Raw genomic sequence first — 21972 nt, 5'->3', positions numbered from 1 at the left:
ATTTGGAAAATATATTAGTTAAAAAATTCCCAAGAAGGAAACATTTCCAAGGAAAATCTGGAATAGTTTATTTTCTTTACTAAAATAATTTACAAACATGGTCAATCAGAATCCTCATTTCTTAGCAAAAAAATCCTGAACAGAAGTGTCATGCATCACGCTGGTTTTGATTGCACAGACTTTTTAATTAAATCAAATTTGACAACATATGCTATTGTCCCCACAAGCAGGTGGAAACAACTGTTACTGTCTGTGATTTGCATAGCTAGTCTGACTGAGTTGAAGTTAGTTATGAGTACCCCTACAGGTTAGAAAATTAATGTAAGCCATTATTTTCAATTAAATAGGCATGTGCTCTACTGATTTAGGAACCTGATTTTAAGCATACAATCTTGACAGTTTTGCTCAAGTAGGAGTAGTATACCAAAATCAGAGAGAGAATAAACCAAATACTAGACAACCACACACACAAAAAATAATGCATTCAAAAATTCCTTTGAAGAAGAGCATGCCTTTTGTGCATGATACGCATCTTGGAGACTTTTTTTAATCCCATATATCTTTTCCCTGACTATTATTTTTGAAATTTCTTTAAAAGGCTTTAGGCAAAATGTTTGTCAGTCCATACTTACCAATGCCAAACATTTATTTGGAAATACAGATGCTATGATGAAATGCCCTTTTTTAGTTAAGCATCATAAAATGTGCCCAGGATAAGTTAGCCATTGTCTACAACAGCCAATTCCTTGATCAGTATTTTGGATTTGTTAGGCCTAAAGTTAAAGACATGATGATTGTTCTCAGTGCCATTAAGTTTAACGACCTTCAGTGCCCTAACGTTTAACTGCAGTTAATACTGGAGGATGTTTTTCTTCCTTATTCTGATGTGATAGGCCAATTCAGACACCTGAAAAATGCAATTTATTTAGTACTTCAGTGCTTGTATAATTTTAGGGATAGATGAAAAGAATATTAAATCTGAGATGCTGCCAGGTCATGTGAACAGAGTTTGTAGAAACTGAGATATTTTGGAAGTGTGATTCTTTTCTCCGTTGCCTTCCTCAGGCTCCCACAACACGCTGTAACTCAAATGAAAGAGCTGAAAACAGTACAAGGAAAAATAAGCTGCTTTTTAAAGTTTTTTATTAGAAATACTTGCAAGTTTCCTATAATTTAGTAAAACAACAGCTGTATGCATGAGTGGCAGCTTTGAATCCTAATGCTCCTTATCTTCTTTGGAATGATTCATTTCAGGGAAAAGAAACTGTACTGTGATAAAAACAGGAAGCTAATTGCTTAGAAAAAAAATGAATAAAAACCCAAGTGGCTCTGCGGTGCTTTTTCTGTCATATTATGAGCAATAAACATGTATACAGAACAGATCTGTGGGGCCATTTGGAAGATTTTAAAAATGTCAATGATGTAAACTGTTGTCTTTCTCTGGTACAAGAGATTCAGATACGTGCAGCTGAATTATACTTGCCAGTAACTTCTGCACAGAAGCAAATTAGAATAATATCATTTGAAAGAAGGCAGTAAGAACTTTTAAAATTATTGGGCAGCCCTTTAAAACTGTCAGGGAGAATTAAAAAAATACCAAAATCATGAATGAATGAGACTATCAGCAATGTTTACAAGAGGATCAAAGTGACTTAGGAGCCAAGAAGTGTGATCCTTAACTCCACAGCAATCATGTTGCCAGCAGCAGGTACAGGACTTGCTCTGTGCATCCTCTTTCCATACATGAATCATGAAGTTAATGTTTCAGCATCCCAATGGCAAAGGAGAATATGTCTGAGGATCTGTGTTGGTGGTTTGAGCTGCCCTTTTTTCCTTTTCTGTGGAAATCTCATCCCTTCATCCTGCTCTTTTAAATTAACACCACAAAATTACTGTCCATTTCTGTGAAGAGCTGAGAGACCTGCACTGAACTCTCAGCAAAAATATGGACATGGATGAGAAACTTCTCTCTAAATCAGGCTATTGTTTTAGTTGGGGGGTTTTTTTTGAGCGGAAAGGGTTTCTGTGTTTGGAAGGTTTTTTTCCCACTGAAGTAAATTGTAGGTATGTGTTTAATAGCTTGATTCTTGGTTTTGGCTGTGCTTGGTTAAATCAAATCATTCCCTATAAAAACAACAAAACTTGTACTTCTGTTCTTTTAACAATGTAATATAAATGGTGTATATTTACATTCCCTTCATGATCACTATACTTAAGTTTTACTCTCCATAAACTCTGAACAATGTGATCAGAGATTCTAAAAACCCTAAATAACAAGATCCTGCTCTGGTCTTTATCCTCAGTCATTTTAGGAATCATATCAAAGGTCAAACACATCCAGCCTGAACAGAGAAGCGGTTAGTGAAACTTTATTGCAACTGATGCTTAAAAAAAATTTAACTGAGTATGAGTTTAACAAAGGATAAACTTTGACAGTCCTTCATAAAGGACTATGTGTGTGTTGAACTGTGTGTATATTAAATTGCTTATTCAGGCAGCAAAATTAAGAGGCATAATTACATAAGTCCATCACAATTAATCAACCATTTCTATAACATTCAACCAAATACTTTCGTAATACAATATTGAAGCATGGAGCATGAACTTTACTCATTGCAGAATATCTATATGTTAATCATATCATATCCATATTCATATGCATGAAAGAGTACTTACTGCATTGTTTCAGAGACCTCAAAAATCATAAAATGGTGGGGGGGTTTCCCGTGCTCACGTTTCTCTTACATTTGCCACAATGGGCTTATGCAGCCTTAAAGGCCAGCAATGTGTGTACCAGACAGGCAGAAAGTCCATTAGATGTCTTACTGAACCATAATGGAGGAAATGGAATTCTCTTTCATGTATGTGTTTATTTATAGCTATTTCCAAAATACTTAGAGTCATATCATCTAAATTAATAGCTCAGTTTTATTATTTATAAAGAAATATTCCAATATGATTGTCAACAGTGTCAACAGCAGCAGTGAGAAAAACCTTTTGTCAGCATTTCTGTTCAAAGGGATAATTTCTATTACCCTACAGCTCTTTCTCTTCTTATCTATTCCCTTACCAAGTGAAATACTACCAATTTTCTCAGTTATTCAGTGCCTACCCATCCACAATCATTTATGCACAATTTTTTGCATCCCATAGATCTTCCAGCTTTTTATGGTTTTTGTTTTTAAACTGTCTCTCAGCAGTCCCATAGTGCAGTGCCAGCAGGTGGATGTAAGCAGGCAGCAGGTAGATAAGTCTCACATGTCTTGTGTCTGCTTAAAAAAGAGGTTTCTTTCCATCCCTGGTTTCTTATCTCTAGGGAAGAGCTTCCTCTATTCATCTTTATCCTCCACCTTCCTGCAAAGGAGAGATTATCTGAGCATAGGAGTGGAGTATTTTTAAGAGGAAAATACACCCAGGTTAGATGAAAACAAGTCCTACTCGTGCTCCAGTAGCACAGTTGCTGATTTCTAGCTCTGCGACAGTGAGGCTGGTGCACCTGGAAGCTGTTCCAATAATAGGTTCGACAGTGGGAGCTGCTTTGGAAAATGTCCAAGCCCATGGTCCTTTGCCACTAACATCTCCAGGCAAGGTGGGACGTGGCAAACTAAGCCGACTCCGACAGTGCGATTCTGGCAAATTGACTTTGAACTGTTTAAGATGGAAATTCAACAGCAGGACCTGATGTTTAGAAGCTGTGAGCCAAAGTTTCAGCTATTTTCAGGATTTTAACTGAAATGAAATGGATCTGTCAAGGGGCTAGGGAGATCCTCTGAGGCTCCATCTTTTACTTTCTTCTGAATGTCACTGTATAGAAATATTTTTAGCTTTGTTTTAAGAGACAATAAATCAAATAAATAGATAATTATACATCAACACAATGAAACAGATATTTTGCCTCAAAGTCACTAATCTTCTTAGTAGAGATTATAAATAATTATTGATTATAAATAAATGTTTTTTACCTTGCTGTTCCCATAAAACTAGAGGGCAAGGAAGAGGCACAGAGAGTTATTCTAGTTTGGAAGAAGAGGAGAAATAGCTGACCACGAATACTTATTTCTTATATTTCAGAACAGCTACAGATACATAGTGCATTAAAATATGCATGTATATATATTTCACCCATTTTCAAATTTAAAAAGAGGAAGAAAAACATAGTTTTTCTTGTATTTAAAAAGTGTGTGTCTCTTTGAACAATGCTAACTCTAGAGTATTAGAAACTTGAATGTTGGAAGAGAGAGTTCCTGGGTCATTGGCTATTCTGAGTCAGAGTTGCAACCCTTTCAGTTTTGTTGGGGTTTGTTCACTGTTTTATTGGGGGGTGGGGTGTGTTAAGTACAGAAAGGCTGACATAGTTATTTATTTATTTATTTAATCCTTTACCAATAATCTGTTGGTTCTGTTTACATGTGCATAACTTGGGAAAGCATTGTGTGATGCCATCCCTTTCTGTGTGGTTACTGAAAGCACATAGAGGAAGTCAGGATTGTACTAATGTCCAAGATTATGTGCCTTTGCAGGTGAATGCCTTCTAGCATTTTAATTTATTGGCAAATTTGTCTTGGTCTCATCCTAGCTGAGTAGTTTTATCTGTATTATAAAATTGCTTTCTTGTTTTTGGTATTTGTTTTCAATCAGAGCCCTCCGAACCAAATAATTTAAGTAATTTTTTGCAGTGTTGGTACATAACCTGATTTCGCTTGGCTCCTGGGAGTCACAATGGATTTTTTTTTGGCCTTTCTTTCATCCTTCATTTTGTTTTCTTATTTTTCTCAGTTCCATTCCCTACCCCTTCCAGAGGGTTGTCACAGACATACCTTCAGTAAAGATTATGCAGTGGCAGTTCTCTTTCAGGTTTTAAAATAGGTAATTCTTCTGAATGTACTTATTTGAGCAGAAGCGATTGCATTGTGCCCTGAAATGTTTTAACTTTGACAGCACTGCGTTTTGAACCTAGACTTCTAGGGTTACTTTCTATCATCTAATTCATTTGTGTTTACTCTTAAGTCCCCTGGTGGATTTTGAGACATACATTGCTACCAGAGAGCAGAATTTCTGTGTTGGAAAGCAACAAGTCCAAGTAATGATCAAGGCAGAGGAGAAAAGAGAGAAAAATAAAAGTATGCTTCCGTAGGTTTTGTATTCCCCTTATTCTTCTTTAATATGGACAACTACATCACCATTTTCTTTATTAATCTGAGGGAGAATCTGTACTTTAAGGGTTCTGGTCTGGGAAAACACAGAAATCACTATGTAACTCTCAGCAAGCATACAGTCCTATTTGCTACTCTGAGCAACTAGGCCTAAAACAACAATTTTCACAGTGAAATTAAGAGAGAATTTGAAAAAACAAAAGAGAAAAGGAAAGAAAGACATTCCTATTTAAGCTACACCGTACCATCCTGGGATGGTACAAGCAGCCTGAAAGGAGTTAAAATGGTGTCAAATAAAAACATGACTCAAGTCCACTGTGCATGCAGTCCATAGGAATGAAATATATGTTTGTAGGATTTATCTGAAAATACTGTGCTTAAAATGTTTAACATTGTTGAAAGTATATTCAAAATAATAAAAAACCTGGCAGTTGTGAAGATGTTCAGAATACAAAACATGAGTAAGATGTATTTGAGGATATATTAGGAGTGGAGATACTTCAACTAGCACAGGGACACAAAAACATTGGTAGGTAATGGTTCAGCACAGGAAATCAGTACATAATCTCTACTTCTTCTGCAAGAATTAATACCTGAAGGCAGTATCTGAACTTCTTGGTGTTCTCCCAGGGTTATATATTCATATCTGAAATAATTCCGAATTGTGCAAACATTTAACAAGTAGCAGAACTTCTTTCAATGTAAAAGTGACAATATATATTCCATCCCTGACTCTGATATGCTTGGTGAACTTGCATCTAATAATTTCATAGCCCCTTCCACACAGAAGAAACTTCTCTGAACATCTGCAAAGGAAATGCAGTATGAACACTCTCCTAAAAATTCCACCTTTCCATTGACAACAGTTTGTTTGCTAACATGCTGAAGCCATGTCTATAAGACTGACTAATATAGCCATATTGTTTCCATGTCCTCCCCATATGTGTGCCTGTATCCATCTGTTGTCTCTTGGCTTACACTGCTAAGTCCTTTAGAGAAGCAGGTTCTTTCTTTATGTTTGTATGGCACCCAGCAGAGCGAGGTCTTGGCCCTGATGAGGGCCCAGGAGTGCTACAATTAAATAATAGTTAAGTTAAATTAGTAAATTAAATAAATTAAAATTTAGTTTTAAATTCCACTGTATGTAATTCATTGTTCAAAAACAGTGGTTTCTGGTTTAAATGTCAGCATATCCTGTAGACTGTTCTGTGGCTGGCATAGATCATAAAAAAATTATGGGGGTGTCAGCCACCATTCAGCTGTCAGGGGTTCAAGATTAAAAGGTTAAATCTTGTATCTAATTGTTAGATTCAAAAATGAAAGCTAAACAAATTCTCACAAAATGGAAACAGTAACCACTGCTTTTTACTCCTGGGAAATTTGCATAAAATTAAATGAGAAAGCAATTTATGCCATGAATCTGAATCTTGTTTGACATGTAAAATGCTACCAATATCCCAAAGGTACACTCTCTGTATATTTTATGAATAAGCACTTAAGTACTGGTAAGAGCCTTAGCAAGTCCCTGGCTTCAGGATTTCCCTGTATCAATCTCATTTTTCCCATTATTTTCCTCTACATGTTTCAATACCTCATCAGAATTATTTTCTCATTTGCCCTGCCAATTTGCCAAGAGCTCAGGGGATGTTTCCTTAGTGCTCTTACCATGAACACTGAAAGAATTGAAAACATTACTGGGCAAATTAATATAGGAAAAGTCTAAGGGCTGTTAACTACAAAACCCCCCCACCTCTAGTTCAAGAAATCGCTGATCTGCAAATCTGTGCAGCCTTGGACAGTATTCTGGGCAGTACTATTACATGTTTATATCATGACATACTTCTTTCATTACACTTTACCCTACCCATCATCGACCAGCATCAAACAAGACACCAGGAAGACTGGGCCATTCCTCCAACACAGTTCTGTCACTTTTTCTGTTATGTTTTTAGTTGCAGCATTATTGCTTAAACACCTTAAATACCTTTATATACTCTTCTCTGTGAAGGTAGCTTCTTTTCCACTGCACTTAACACTTGGTAGTGCTGCCAAGTTAATTCATATTCAGAAGGATTCGGCTTTAAGATGAATGGAGTTTTGCCATTCTGAGTGTTCATGGTTGAAGTGCTTGGGCATATATTGTTGTAAGCCTTTGACAACAGAGTTTACTCTTCCTTGAGTTTCTACACAGACAAAAATACAATTTTTCTTTCATTTCCTGAACAGTAAGACTGAAAACCAGATGGTATTATGAAAGAAAGATGTTACACTCCTGATTTTGTGAGTTCTTCTTCCCTGTTTTCCGGCCCTTATACTTCTGTGTCAAGCTACATGTTACGTATTTGGAGAAAACTTGTTTAAACCGATAAAAACAAGGTTGGGAAAGAGTGGCTTCTGCTAAAACTATATTTCTTGAGACCTTGGCTTGTGCCCTTATCCATGCCCGCAAACCTTATTGCAGCTTGTAAAGTGATGAGCTGTAAAAGGATAGGATTACAATGTCAAAACTGTAAAAGTTTCTGTAATCTGTCCTTGAAGGTGCTGACCACTTTCAGTTAGTCACAGCTGTTTGTCTGAAACAGTAAAATTTGATGAAAAATGGGGTATGGTAGAGGCATTGCTGATCTCATTATGAGCTCAGGAGAGAAGGAAGCATATAAAAAATTTATTTCCATAGCTGTCTTTGTAAAGGTAAGAAGATAGATGAAGGGAAAGGTAATAAAAAGGGAAGAGCAAGCTTTGGACAAATGGAGAGCACCAGAACTTTGTAGATTGGGGGGAAAAATAGCAAAGAAATGGCAAAAAATTAATCGTAAAGGAATTAGTTTTCATGGCAAAACAAAAAAGTTCTGGATCTGGATAAAAAGAAAGACAAATATGGGAAACATAAATATAAGTCAAGTTTTTTGTAGATTCAGTCTTGCCACAACAAGGAAAATAGTTGTAGATGTGTATATGGAGGCACTCGAATGGAGTCTTGCTTTGACTGGAGACATAAATACTAGCCGGCTTTATATTGTTAGTGAAATGTAAATCAATGTGGCATCACAAATAATCTACTTCCTTTTCATACTCATATTCAGTTCAACATGTTACTGATTATCTGTAAGGCTCCAAATTATCTGGAATGTTGCAGGTGTGAAAAAGTTTTTTGAGGACCCTGGGACTAAATTTTCAGAAAGTATTCTTATGTTGTTTTCCTGCAGGATTGCATCATTAAATATGCACATTTTGGTCTCCCATGTCTGATGCAGTGATACCTTTGTTTGATTTGCTGCTTGATTTGTTTTTCTTCCTCATAATGCAGCTCCCAATATTAGAAAATGTTGAGCTTATATGCTTTGTAGGACATGTTGGTCAGTAAGTTGACATTGATTTTTTTTTTTTTGGTTAGTTATTTAAATGATTGATTTGTATTTTGTGGTCAGCTGGCTAACCTTTCTGAACTGTGGCTGAATGAGTTTGAATCACGGTTCACGTGTTTCTGGTACTGTGTGTGTCAGAACAGCTGAAAGGTCAGTTTCTTGAGGAAGCATAGACCGTAATATTTTTCTCTTGACTTACATTTGGCTTGTTTAAAGAATTTGTAAGTCTCTGTTCATGCATAAGAGAGATTAAATCAGCACTGCTATTTGTACACAAAATAAAAATAGTATCCAGGGGACTCAGTTTCTCAGCACAGTGAAACACAGAAGTTGGCACTTAGAGAAAAGCGCAGTGAGTACTGTGTGGACAAGAATCGAGAGCATCTGCACAATGCTGGCTATAAATTGTTTCATCTATTACTGCTAAAGAATTTGACTTTAGAATACTGAAAAAAATTGTCCTTTTTTCTGAGGGGCTTTGTGATTTTGCTGCTTACCTTTACAAAACATTAAAACATTCATGATTTGCAGAACAATTTTAGAAAGATGCTGTGAAAAGCTTAGGCTTAAAAATGTTGATTAGAAGAGACCTCTGCTCAAGCTGCTACTTGAAGCAGGACAATCACTAACATCGGATCAGGTCAGTGACTTTGAATAGAAACTTTATCACTTCTATGAGTAACCTCTTCCAGTGCTGCACTGCTCTTCTAATGAAGGGTATTTTCCTAATGACCAATTTGAACATTCAGAGGGGCAATTTTGGGCTATGGTCCCTTCTATATCATCTGCCACTGCTGGGAAGAGTTTGATTACATCTTTGTAGCTTCATGTAGTTGCAGGCTCCCAGCAGATCCCCCTTAGGCTCCTCCTCACCAAAATAAACAAGCCCAACTCCCTCAGCCTGTCCTCTAGACCTGTAACCATCATAGTAGCCCTGCACTGGACCCTCTCTAGTTTCTCAGTATCCTTCATGAACTGGAGGGCCAAAACATTATTCAAGGTGAGGGCTCACAAGCACTGAGTAGAGGAGGGTAATGACTTTCCTGCATCTGCTGACCACATTCCTCCTAATGTAGCCCACTGCACTGTTTACATTATTCGTGATAAGAGAACTTTATTAGTTTACAAACAACTCAGCAGCCACTGTAGCCTTCAGGTCCTTTTCAGCAGGCCTGAAACATACCAGGTTCCTTTCCTATCTGCACTGGTGCATTGGGTTTTTTCTCCTCAGGTGCAGAATTTTGCACTTACTGAAGTTTCTGAAACAGAAACCTCAAAAAGGTTTCCTTTGCCTAGGCTTCCAGTGTCTGATGGTGTTTCTTAATTGAAGTTCTACCAATCAGCATGGCAGCCACACCTCCCAATTTTGCATCATCTGAAAATCTACTGAGTGTACATTCTGTCTCCTCATATGGGCTGTTGATGAAGATATTGAACAGTATCTTCATAGCAGTCCATTGGTTACTGTGCTCATTTCCAACCACCAACTGGACATCAAGCCATTGACTCTACTCTTTGTGCTTGGGCATCTGACCAATTTTCAGCCCACCTACAAACCTTTCATTCAGCCCATACTTCTTCATACTATAAATGATGATGCTTTTGGAAATAAGTGTCAAAAGCCTAACTCAAGTGAAAATATATTGCATTCACTCCTCTTCGTTCATCTGCATGGCCAGTCATTTCATCATAGTGGGCAACCAGATTGGTCAAACATGATTTGCTCTTGGTTGATCCTTGTTGACTTTTCTCAATTATTGTCTTGTCCTTCGCATGTTGGAAATTGATTCCAAGAGGACATGTTCCACAATTTTTCCAAGGACTAAGGTGAGGCCAACCATTGTATAGTTTCTTAGATCCTCCTTCTCACTATTCTTTAATATGGATGTAGAATTAACCTTTCTCCAGTCATCAAGGATGTCCTGTAATAGCAGTGATTTTTCACAGATGATAGCCAGTGGTGTTGCAATCACATCATCAGCTTTTTCAGCACCCATGGGTGTATCCCATGTGGCCCCATGTATTTGAATGCATACTGCTTCTTCAGGTATTCACCAGCCTATTGGCCCCTGCCCCCTCCTTAGCCATCCCTCTCCTTCCCAAACCATACATGCAGAAGTCTGGGAGCAGACTTGGCCTAAAAAGCGAGAGGCGAAAATGGTATTGCGTGCTGCTGCCTTTTCTGTAGCATCTATCATTATCTTATCTACACTAGTAAGCAATAGACCTACATTTTCTTTCAACCTCCTTTTGCTGCTCTCGTACTTGTAAAATTCCTTCTTGTTACCCTTTAATGTCCCCCATTAATTTTAGCTCCAGCTGGGTTTTGTCCTTCCTAGTTTTGTTCCTGTGCCCAAACAATGATTGTGTGCTTGTCCTTTGTTTCCTGTCATTGTTTCCACATATGTGCTCTCCATTTCCACCATTTCTATCTCCATATGTGCTTTTCCCATTTTAGTTCATTAAGAAGATCCTTACAGAAAGTCCAAGTGGACCTTCTGTATACCTTCTCCATATGTGCTGCTTCCTCCTGTATCTCTGGGTTAGGTCCCTGTTCTATGACAGACAAAGTCCTCCCCACTAGATTAGCAAGCCTGTTCACAAAGATATTATTCCCTCTCTTTGCCAGGTGGACCTGTTCTCTAAGTTTTCTTTCCTCATCAAATTGGGTGCCACAAGCAAAATAGTTGAAGCCCAGCTAGTGCCACCAAATATGTGGTCATATGTGATCTACTGGATACATCTGCTGCTATCCAGGCTTTTCCCTTTTTCCGTAGAATTCAAGAGAAACGCCACCAGGATTCCTCTCCCCTTCACCCTTGCTCAGGAGCCCTACAGTCACTTTTGAATTGAAATGATTTCACATCATCATGTCATTGGTGTATGCATGAATAAGCAGAAAAAAAGTCAGAACATTAGGTGACCCTTTCGGCAACACCACAAATTGAGGCTCCACGCAAGCAACAAACCTCCCTAGTTGATGAGTCTGGCTGGAAGAGAGTCACCAACCCCTCACTGTCACTCATCACTTTCTCTTGGTAGTGGTCTGATACAGTGTCCAACCTGGATTCTTCCTCTGAGGGAGCTTGTCCTTCCCCTCTGCAGCCTGGGCCCTGTACCCCTGGGCAGCCCTCCTTCTGCCAGAAGTCACAAGCTTCCAGTTTCCACCCTCTTAGGAGTGCATGTCTTCCCACTGCACCTGGCCTCAGTTGCACCTTCCCTGTCTGTTGCATAAGCTTTTACACCTTGAAAGATCCTGTCAGTCTCCTGTTTGTCACCTCTGATGCAACAAAAGATGCTCGCCTCTTCTTGCATCTCCTCACCTGCTGCTGCGGCAACTACGACAGAGCGAGCCTCCCTCCAGGGAGGTCACCTCAGGGGTCCGTCTGCACAGAGGTTGCCACAGCACTGCCGGTGACAGCAGGGGCAGGGTTTATGTCCTGTAGCAAGTCATCACCATTTGGGTGTTGTCTTCTTATGCGAACAGGACATTTGGGTCTCTAGTGTGTCAAGTGCCAAGTTAACCATCTTGCTTATTTGCACATCCCGCCGGCAGCACTCCTTGGTGCCCTTCCTGAGGGTGCCAGATAAGTCAGGAACTCCAAAGTGCGTTCACTCCGCCTTGTGCAAGATTTCCCACTCGGCAGGAAACCTCTTGCACTGCCTGTGAGTTCCCGGCCACAGTACCCTCCTTTCTGAGTGTTGGGTCTGCTGAACATTTCTGCTCCCCATGCTGGATCCTAACGAGCTGAAAGAGCGGTGGATGTAGTTTCCTCGGCACCGGTCTCACTTGCCAGATGAAAAGGTACTGTTGTACAGTTGAAAAGGTTAGAGCTAGGATAGAGCTGTGCAAAAGCATTTTAAAATCAATTTACTGCAGTTCTGATCCATGTATAAGAAAAAATAGTCTGGGAAACATGGAAATATTTATTACCAGAAGTTAATTTTTCTTGTTCACTTGTAGGAGATAAACTGGGTTTCAATTACTGACTAATGATTTTAGAATTTGATTATGTTATTTTATAGTAAAATACTGAAATATTGTCGCCTTTCCTTATCTTACAGCTACGCTTGCAGTGCACTGGCAATTTAAAATTTATGGTAGATTAGTTCTTGCAATTGCTAGCTGTTTATGGTAGGAAAAGGTCTTCTGCAGGGACATTGCTTGAATAGAAATATCTATGCAGATAGGCTTGTATAGGCTGTGACAGAACTGCAGACTTTGAAAGAGGTTAGTCTTTCAGCAGCTCTAAATTGGCAATATAGAATCAATCCCTTTGAGGCTTAAGTGGTCAAAGTATAAGGTTGAATAAAATGAGGTGAGGGTTTATTAGTATAAGGAAACAGCAAAATTAAAATGTTTAATGTCTGTAGATTGTAAGTGTGAGGAAAAAGTGAGTAGGGAGAAAGTGATATTGTTAGATCTTGCAAAATGCTACTGTTAAATTTCTTTTTATTTATCAATTGTTTTTGGATATATACATTAGTGCAAAGTTTCCTTTGCTTGGCTCTGACTCTCAGTTTCTGATGGAGATTAAGGTCACTTGTACATTTACATCAAAATTGATTCATTGTATTTATTCTTGCTGATCAGTTTTGGATTTTTTTCATTTGAGGTGTAATTCACACTAATGTTCAGCAATCTCCATCAAACAAAACTGCAAAACTCCTATGACAAACAGGAGGCTAAAAAGTTACTTTGCCTTTATCTGCTTGAATTCAACTGTATACTTAAACAAACAAACAAAACCCACTTAACACTATATGTGACTAAGCTTTGAAGGGATTTTTCCAGAGTAGTGAACTTTCTCTGCAGTGTGGTCTTCAAAGTCAAGACTGGATGCATTTGTAAACCAGCAAACAAAGGAGTTCAAAGAGGAATCCTTAGCTGAGGTAGTTCCCATTGCTTAGACAGGGCATGTGGCTAGATAATAATGCTTCTCCTGGGCCTTAAAATCAAGAATCTTTTTTTTTTAATTCATATTTTAAATTACACTTGATGCATATTTATTAAACATAACTTGATAATTTAGAGTAGCTGCTTTATAGTATGTGAATTGAAAATAATTTTCACCTAAATATTATGTGAGATGTTGTGTGGAAGTGCAGTTGGCTGAGCATAGAAGTGCAGGCTTTTTATACAGATAGAGCACTATGTATTATACAAATAAATATGCCAAAATATATGGCACTAATGCATCCTTGAGGTATGGCATTAGGTCTCATTAAATTTATGCCTTGAAGTAAAAAAAAGGTATTTTTCTGAGGTTTCAAAGGAATTACTGTGGAAATTACTCTGCCAGAAATGAGAATTTTTCTCATTTGGCGATTTTTTTTCAGCCATTGCTGTGCTACTGTGTTTGCACAAGCAAATCCAGGTAGCTAATCTGTAAAAGAAATATGAATTGTTAACCTTTCTTGGATCAATGTAGACAGATTTTTATTTCACTCTTTAGAAGGAAAGGGAGTAGTATTAATAAACACTGAAACATTAAAACCAAACTCTACTTCCATGAAAAAGAATTCAAAATTATTTTTAAAAATACAGTTGGAAGGTGATTCTCTTTATTTCCAAAATTTTCTCAAGAACAAAGGAATAGGAAAATTGGAAGATGTCTAAGCATGACAAGGGTTAGCTTACCACTTTCACTGTGTATCATAGAAAGTTGGGGGTTTTTAATGCTAATAGTCTCTTAATTGTAGGAGGAGGAATTGGAGGCCCAGATTTCATTCCTACAAGGACAACTAAATGACTTGGAAGCCATGTGCAAATACTGCGCGAAGATGATGAACACACATCTTGGTAAGTGCAATACTCTGTAGTAACCAGTAAATCTTTGCAAAGGCTCTTTTCATGTTTGTATTAGAACGAAAATAAAATCTATGTAGTACAGTGCATATTATTTTACCAGTCATGAAGAAAATTGATGTACCCAATTGTTCTATCAGATGCTGCCAACCACTGTATCTTTATACTGTCATACTTTTAAACCTGGGAGTCTGTTAGCCACTGACGATGCTAAGAAAAAAGTGGAGGCATTTTAGCACAGATGGCTTTTGTCTGTTCTTAAGATTTCTTGTACTGTATGAGACATGCTGGAGCTCACAGCTCACTTTGTAAGCCCCTTTGCAGTTCAACAGTCCCAGATTGATACTTGATGCATGCAGTGATGGCTGTGTAAATTCATATGCTGTCATTAAATGCAACATCTGCACAATGTATGCTGATCACCTTCATTATGTAAAAATGTGTTACTATAGGCTGGCTAGTTTGTAATATTTTGCTCAATCCAGGAGAAATAAATTAAGGTAGGAGTCAATACATTGGCAACAGAATCAGCAAAGACACCAATCTAAAATTTGACTTATGTATTGCCAAGACAAATCAGAGAAAGTAAACAAAAAGATTCAATCAATTCAGGTGTAAATATGCTTAGCTATGCTTTGATAAAAGCAGCATTTTTAAACTGTGTTGAACTGAAGTCCAAAAAGCAGTATATTTAGGTATGTGAAAAAGCAGTGTTACTAAGAAATCAGGGCACAACTGCAATAATTTTAAGGTTTATTTATAGCCTGCAACATCACAATCAAAGCAAAATAATTTAAAGTTGAATATTTCAGTAGATAGAACAGAGTATATACCTAAGTTTGCCAGGTCAAAAAGGTCAGATGTGAAAGCCATACTATACTTGTATTTTCATTTTCTTTTATGTGAGTGTTTTAGTAGCCACTGTTATGAGCCTAGGAAAATCTATAAATACTGTATTATTTGAAAGTTTGGAATCACAGCCTTCAAAAGCCAAGCGTAAACCTCTAACCCCAATAGCTTTAGTCTGATGTATTGTATTGCTTCTGTGAGGGTATGTGAGCAATGATGAGACTAGAAGCAAGTGCAAGGGATAAATTATTAGCTAGTGAAATGATGGGGGAAAGATTACTGTGTTAAGAAGAAAAGCTGAAGTTTCTTTCCCTTTGGAAAGAAGGCTAGGAGTCTTTAGCAGGGATATCAGTTCAAGTACAAGCATTTCCCCAGCAACTGCTCTAGACTGGAGATCAGAATAAAACCAGACAAAAGATACGTGAAGTAGTCTGCTTTTGGGCGCTGGATCCTTGAAATGAGAGCAAAAGATTTGTGATAATACTCAGGTGTTAAACTCTTACTCCCAAATATATTAGAAACAAAAACATTCAGAGCCAGTAGTCTCCCAAGAGCATCATGGAGCCATTTGTTACCCTCGCAGGACAAGGAAAGCCACCCTCTATGCAGCTTTGGCTGCAGGGGTGCACTGGGTGTATTGTGGCACCCCTGCAGCGCTCTCAGAGCCTTCCACCCTAGTTTCTTCTAAGTCCCACTCCCTGTACTTCACAGTATCCCCGCACATCTTGTCAACATCACGGGCTATTAACTCTGTAAATTTGGGTTACACTAATGCATTTAAATCCTTTAGAGATTAACAGTTACACGCGATAAACAGACCACAAGAGAGACATCAACCTTCACAGCTTCTGCACTTGAAGCAAACTGATGAGGTTAGGTATCCCCAGAACAGCCAGCAGATGATCCATGGGAAGGCAGGAAAAAACCCACCAGTATTCTTGCTGGTCTGACCTGTGCAAAATTCCTTCTGACCTGAAATCTGTCCATCACATTCATCCCGGTGATCTGAGCAGCACGTGCAGGCTGTCCTGGCACCATAAATCAGAATGTCAAACAATTATAGAATGTTCTTTGTGTGGTTTCCAGTGAAACAATTCAGAATTTTTTGGCCGTCTTTTCTCAGGGTCTTTCCCTTACAAGGGGGATTCTGATGACAGTCAGGAGCAGTTACTTCATGACAGAGATGTCATGTGTTGTAGCTCAGAAATGATCAAAATAACCATCAAGTCATGTATTCTGTTTTGAATCCCTAGTAATTTATAATCTATTTATATCAAATCCAATTATACCAAATATATTTTTATATGCTGTCTTTTTAGAAAATAATTTTGTTTAGTTAAAATCAGGCAGAATTCTCCTTTTTGCCATATAATGATATGACATTTCTTTACCAAGAGCATTGTATTTCTATAGGTTTCAGCAGATATCTGCTAATACTGCATTTTCTTTGCATAGAGCATGAGGAAAGACCAGAGGGATAGAACATCAGCTTTTATTTTGTTCATATATTCAAATATGCTTTCATTAAATGTTTATCTCCTTCTGTAAATAAACCACACAGTGTACCACACAGCAACGACATAATTAAATGCTTGTAATATCAGGGGATGTTACCATGGGAATGAATGATGGTTCCAAAATATTACTACTTAGTGCTATGTGTAGAAATTAGAAACAGGTTTTTGATTACCAAAATGGAGGAAAGTCATTCTGTGATCTTTGTCTCCTTCTTAGGGCTGTGCATTAGAAAGAGCTTTACTTTTCTTCCCCTTCTCCCTTAAGCACTGAAGAACTGCTAGGGTGGAATGCCTTTTAATGCCCCCAAGGACAAATGTTGAAATTTTTAGATATAAAATGGCCGGACAGGAAAGCAGATTTTACTTCTGTTCCTACCCTTTTCCACTTGTCATAGCTTTAAAAAAAAAAAAAAAAACAAAAAAAAAAACTGTGTTCAATTTTTCCATTAATGAAATGAAGATACATCCAATCTTGTAAGCTTGTCCTGCGGCTTTGTTTGCAATATAAATGCAGAATGTTACTCAGCTGATAGTGAAAAAGTGTAGTTGCCATAGCTATTACTGCTCCACCATCATCACAGATACATTTTCTTGATGTTACTTTTTCACATACACTGGCCTTTTTGAGGAAATAATATTGTCCCTGGTTCATTCAGTACTATGGTATTGTTCTTCAGCGTTTTTCTTTCTGTAAGGTACTTTTCTGTTAGTGCACATAAATACCTCAAGGCTCAATGATTCAGAAAGCTGTAATATACTGGTTAAGTATTACAATATTATAACCCGCCATAATGTTATTTACTTTTTGAAGAAGTTTGATTGTTTCCTCCTTTCTTTCACTATGTGAAAAGCATCAAGCTAGCAAGTGCATTCAGAAGAAGATTTTCCCTGGTAAATGTGACCTCTGTCTGATGTCTTAGAGCAGATCATGATAATTTGTTTGAGACACATGCACCCAAACATCACTCAGAGGGCCCCGCTGTATCTGCTGGAAGGCTCCTTACTTCTCCTTCACATTTGACATGGAACTGAGTTTGAGGTGTTCGTTCAACATTAAGTCAATCTGGAGGGTCTTAAAGAGCAAAGCTTCATTACGTCCCAGGCTCAAGCTAACACAGCGCTGTTAAATGACAGTTCAAGTGACACCAGTTAATGATACTGCCATCTGACACCGTTTGCTGTTCTAGTATCTTCAGGGTTTGGAGCATGTTGTCACTGGCCCAGGATTAAAGCACAGCCTTTTAACAAAAAGTAAATCAAAACTCTGGAGAAGTATCAATCCTCCGTAGGCAAGTACTAATATGAGAGATTGTGAGGGATGTTTATGAGCTTGCCAGTTTTGTCCCAGAGAGAAAAGTGCTGAATTTTAAAATGTCCTCTGTTTATAAGGGACAGGAACCAATCCATCACTTTCTCTGAGACAGAAGAACCTACCATTTGTTTCCAACAGAGACATAGTTTCAGACCTCCAAGAATGTGAAAGTTTACCAAATAATTACACATGTAGTACAGGAAGTCCTTTTCACGAGAGGCAATTTAAAGGAACATTGGTTCAGTATTAACTTGGATACGGGGATCTTTATATAGAAACTATTCTTTTTTGATGGGCAATTTATCAGGTTATGAAAGTAGAGAAACTAAGGTCATTCCACACTTGCTTTTGCTTAAGGGCAGCACTATGGAAATGCAGAAGGTTGCTTCCCCAGCTAGCTGAGATTCAGAAGCAATTTAGGTGCTTTGTCACAGCATAGAGCCTCAGCTAATAAGCCCTGTGGACTCGTACCAGCTCTGCAAAGAGTTAGCTCACAGGGTTCTGCACAACACCCTAGAAATATGTGCAATTATACAGAAGAAACATAAATCTGCCTGGTTTTATTAACTTCATCTTCATACTGGTACTGCTAAACTTGAGCCAGCTGCTAGAGAGACATTCAGGTGGGTCTCAGAAATACCTTGCTCAATATCCAGGTTTTCAAATCACTTTTTGTCTTGGAGGCAACATCACAAAAACCTCTCAGCTCTGACCTGCATCTAGTAAGTTTATGCTTAAGCATTCTGGCTCCGCTAAGCCAAAGCAAATAAATCCTTCTCTGAGCTACCCATACAGGGCTGGTTGGGTTGTCCTTACAGTGCATTTTTTAATGTGACTTCTCCTATCTGTAGTATGTTGCTATGTCCTTCACCAGTATTCCAGTACATCTCTGCCCCTCCAGTGTGGATTATGGAAGGGATGTGGAAAGATGATATTTTCATCCCCCATTCTTCTAAACACCACCAGCGTTCTGCCACTGAAATGACACGCCAGCTCTCGGCTTTCATAGATAGCCTGTAGATAACTGTACATATTTACAAAATGCCCAGAAGTTATGGCATCACAGTAACAAAAAAATGAAAGCTAGTCTTTTGAGAGCTCTTTGGATTGGATCACAGGACATGTCCCTGCCACAGCGATCAGGCAATGCTGGCAGTTGTGAGATTCACTTACATTTACACTGCCTGACATCTCCCAGACAAATATTATTTGGATGACTCATTAAGCACATTTCAAAGGCACCTTTTCACTGTGATTATTGCAAACACCATGAGCAAGGAAGGAAAAATATAAAGTATTTTATATAAAATATAAAATAAAAACTCACAGGTTATATAGTTGCTAATATAATGTTAGTTATTGTGTGAAATAAATAGCACCTTTAAAGGCATAATTAGACTGACTTCATCCATCCCTCCTTTAAGAGTGAAGGCAATTGTTACAAGGATGCATTTCATTATAAAGAGCATTTGCGGTAGGGGAGGGAGAGGAAAAAGTTGACTTAGTTGCTCATTATTTAGGGGCTGATATATTGCCCAATATAGATCTGGATGCAGTACTTGTAAAATGTATGCAAGATACTACTGAATTCTTGTTTTATGTATCATGTGATGAGATGAAAGGTTATGACATTTTTGTAAAGATAAAATGAAATGGAAATTATTCTGCTGCCCTGGCTTGAAATGAAATACTTCATCATTTGTTAAGGTAGTAAGTGCGTTAAATGAGTTCTCTTATGCTTGGGACATAAAATAATCCATAGCTTATAAACCCAGTGTGATTAGAAATGCTATAAGTAAAAAAGGCCACATCAAACACAGCCCCTGAGTCTAAGGGGATTGCACCTTTGGTTAGGAATATCGATGTAAAATAACCTGTAAAAACAGCTTATAAATAAACATTAACAAATTTATTAAACTGAATACAGGAATGGTTACTGGCAAACAAGTATTTGTTGTATAGCATAAGTTTCAGACTCTTGCTTCTGGTCATGCTATATATATGTAGGAAGAATGAAAGTGTAATTCTTCATGCCCCATGAATTTAAACCACCTTTTTGTCCCTTGAGGGTAACTCTTAAGGTCAAAAACACACAGTTCAGCTGATAGAGAGCTACTTTCTTTCTACAACAACTGTGCCAATCCTGAAAGTCCAGCTGTGGTAGGCATTTACAAACCCTTTCATCCTGGCACTGTGGATGAAAAGGAGATTAAAATGATGATGCTTACACACCCCATCATTACCTAAATTAACACCTTTCTCTGCAAGTTTAAGCAAATTCTTGTCACAGCATTTACTTCCATCAGCTTCTTACCTTCTTCCATTTGTGTGGTGAACCTCTCCCTGCTGCTGATGGCTGCTGACAATCCATCCTTTCCTTCCCAGCATCTCTTAGGCAATGATTTCTCTTCTGATGTCAGCTTTAGAGGAATAAAACGTTGCCAGAAGCTAAATTCTGGCATGACTACTGAACTGTTAATTACCCCATTATTTCCATAATGATCTTTGGCATTATTATAGCTGAAGCTTGCCATAGTTACTGTTTTGCTTATTATTATATTCTTCAAGATCCACCTTTAATTTAAATCATTATAGCTATGTTGTAACCAACCAGGTGAGCAGGGGCATGTATGATATATTTCTTTTGCTCGTCGCACTTTGTTCAGCCTTTCATGTTCAGAATACATGTCATTGTTAGAGGAAGGGCACAGAGCTACTTGAATGATCCCAGTCAACTGTTTTCACTGAAGAGGACTGCAGTAAGCAGATGGACCAGGTGACATGGAAAAGGTCCCCATCTTCAGAGCAGAGCAGCAGCATGACTCAGAACTGTACAGAGGGAGCAAACAGAAAATCAGTACACTTATCAAAACTGCACAAGACATTCAAGGGAACAGAATTAAGGCAAACAGAGGAAAATGGCTTTCCTTTAGTATGCATTTCAAATTATTTTTATTAATGTGAATGTAACCACACTTCACAGCTTGCGTTGACTTGCTTTTCAGTTATAATCCCAGCATAAATCCAGCACTACTGTCAGTAATCCACTCCTAAGGACTTCTGAATAAGTGGTACAAATATGTCTCAGGGCTCACAATATCCTTTTTTTTTCTTTTTTACTAGTTTAAATCAAAGCTAGTGTAAATTACAGTCTCTTCTACTAAGCAGATTCATTCATTCAATGACATCCAACTTCTCAGGCAAGAAAACAGAAATTGCAGTTGTCTTACGCAAAACCCAAATACACTCAATGAATACTTAAAAAGTCTTTAATAGCATAACACTGATTTTAGGAGTACTGCCCCATCTCCTCATGTCACGTTTGACACTAATATGTTCCTCTATTACAGAAATGCCATGGGTTCGAAACAAAAGATTGTAATGAACAGAGAGAATATAGTTAATAGACTGAGATTTCTTAAATGAAGGCATAACCACAGAGTAATCATAAAAGTCTCAAAAAATTACCAAAAAAAGGTTATACAATACATGTGAGTAATTAACATAAAATAGTTTGAATGATTCAGTGAAGTTTATAAATCACCCCCATTCCTTCTTCCCTGCCTCCTGGAGATGGCATATCAAGTAAGTGTCTTTGCTATATCAACCTCTATCCTTAAAGAAAACTGAAAAGTCCTATAGTTGTAGTCAACATCCATAATTTCTTTGTGTATGCTACTTGAAAATTGAAAGAGCTTGTTTCAAACTGCGTATTCCTTCCTAATAAAGAGTAGTCTTTAGTTTCGATGCCTTAGCTTTTCTTCCAGGTTAGAATAGCTGTAGGAAACATACTATTTACTGAGCAGCAGCCACAATAATTACGTTAGTAACATATATTGGATGTATATATTATCTCCTGTGTCGGTATCAATTGTATTCATAGTTGTTCGGTTCACCTCAGAAGAAACAAAAACTATTCAAGACTTAAATCATGGGTACTGTGTAGATTTTAATCTGAAATAAATTG

The 21972-nt window shown here is 37.9% G+C and overlaps 1 protein-coding gene across 1 annotated transcript in view; it reads left to right on the top strand.

Annotated features, from left to right (window-relative positions):
* TBC1D5 (TBC1 domain family member 5) overlaps nt 1-21972 on the top strand; it is a 189955-nt gene that overhangs the window by 152426 nt on the left and 15557 nt on the right. The window contains exon 17 of the mRNA XM_059818281.1: nt 14222-14321. Coding sequence (XP_059674264.1) covers nt 14222-14321 — 100 coding nt within the window. The remainder of the gene's footprint in view (nt 1-14221; nt 14322-21972) is intronic.

The sequence above is a fragment of the Gavia stellata genome, chromosome 6 (genome assembly GCF_030936135.1).
Source record: "Gavia stellata isolate bGavSte3 chromosome 6, bGavSte3.hap2, whole genome shotgun sequence".
In the NCBI taxonomy this organism is placed as follows: domain Eukaryota; kingdom Metazoa; phylum Chordata; class Aves; order Gaviiformes; family Gaviidae; genus Gavia; species Gavia stellata.
This window is presented reverse-complemented; position numbering and strand designations above follow the sequence as displayed.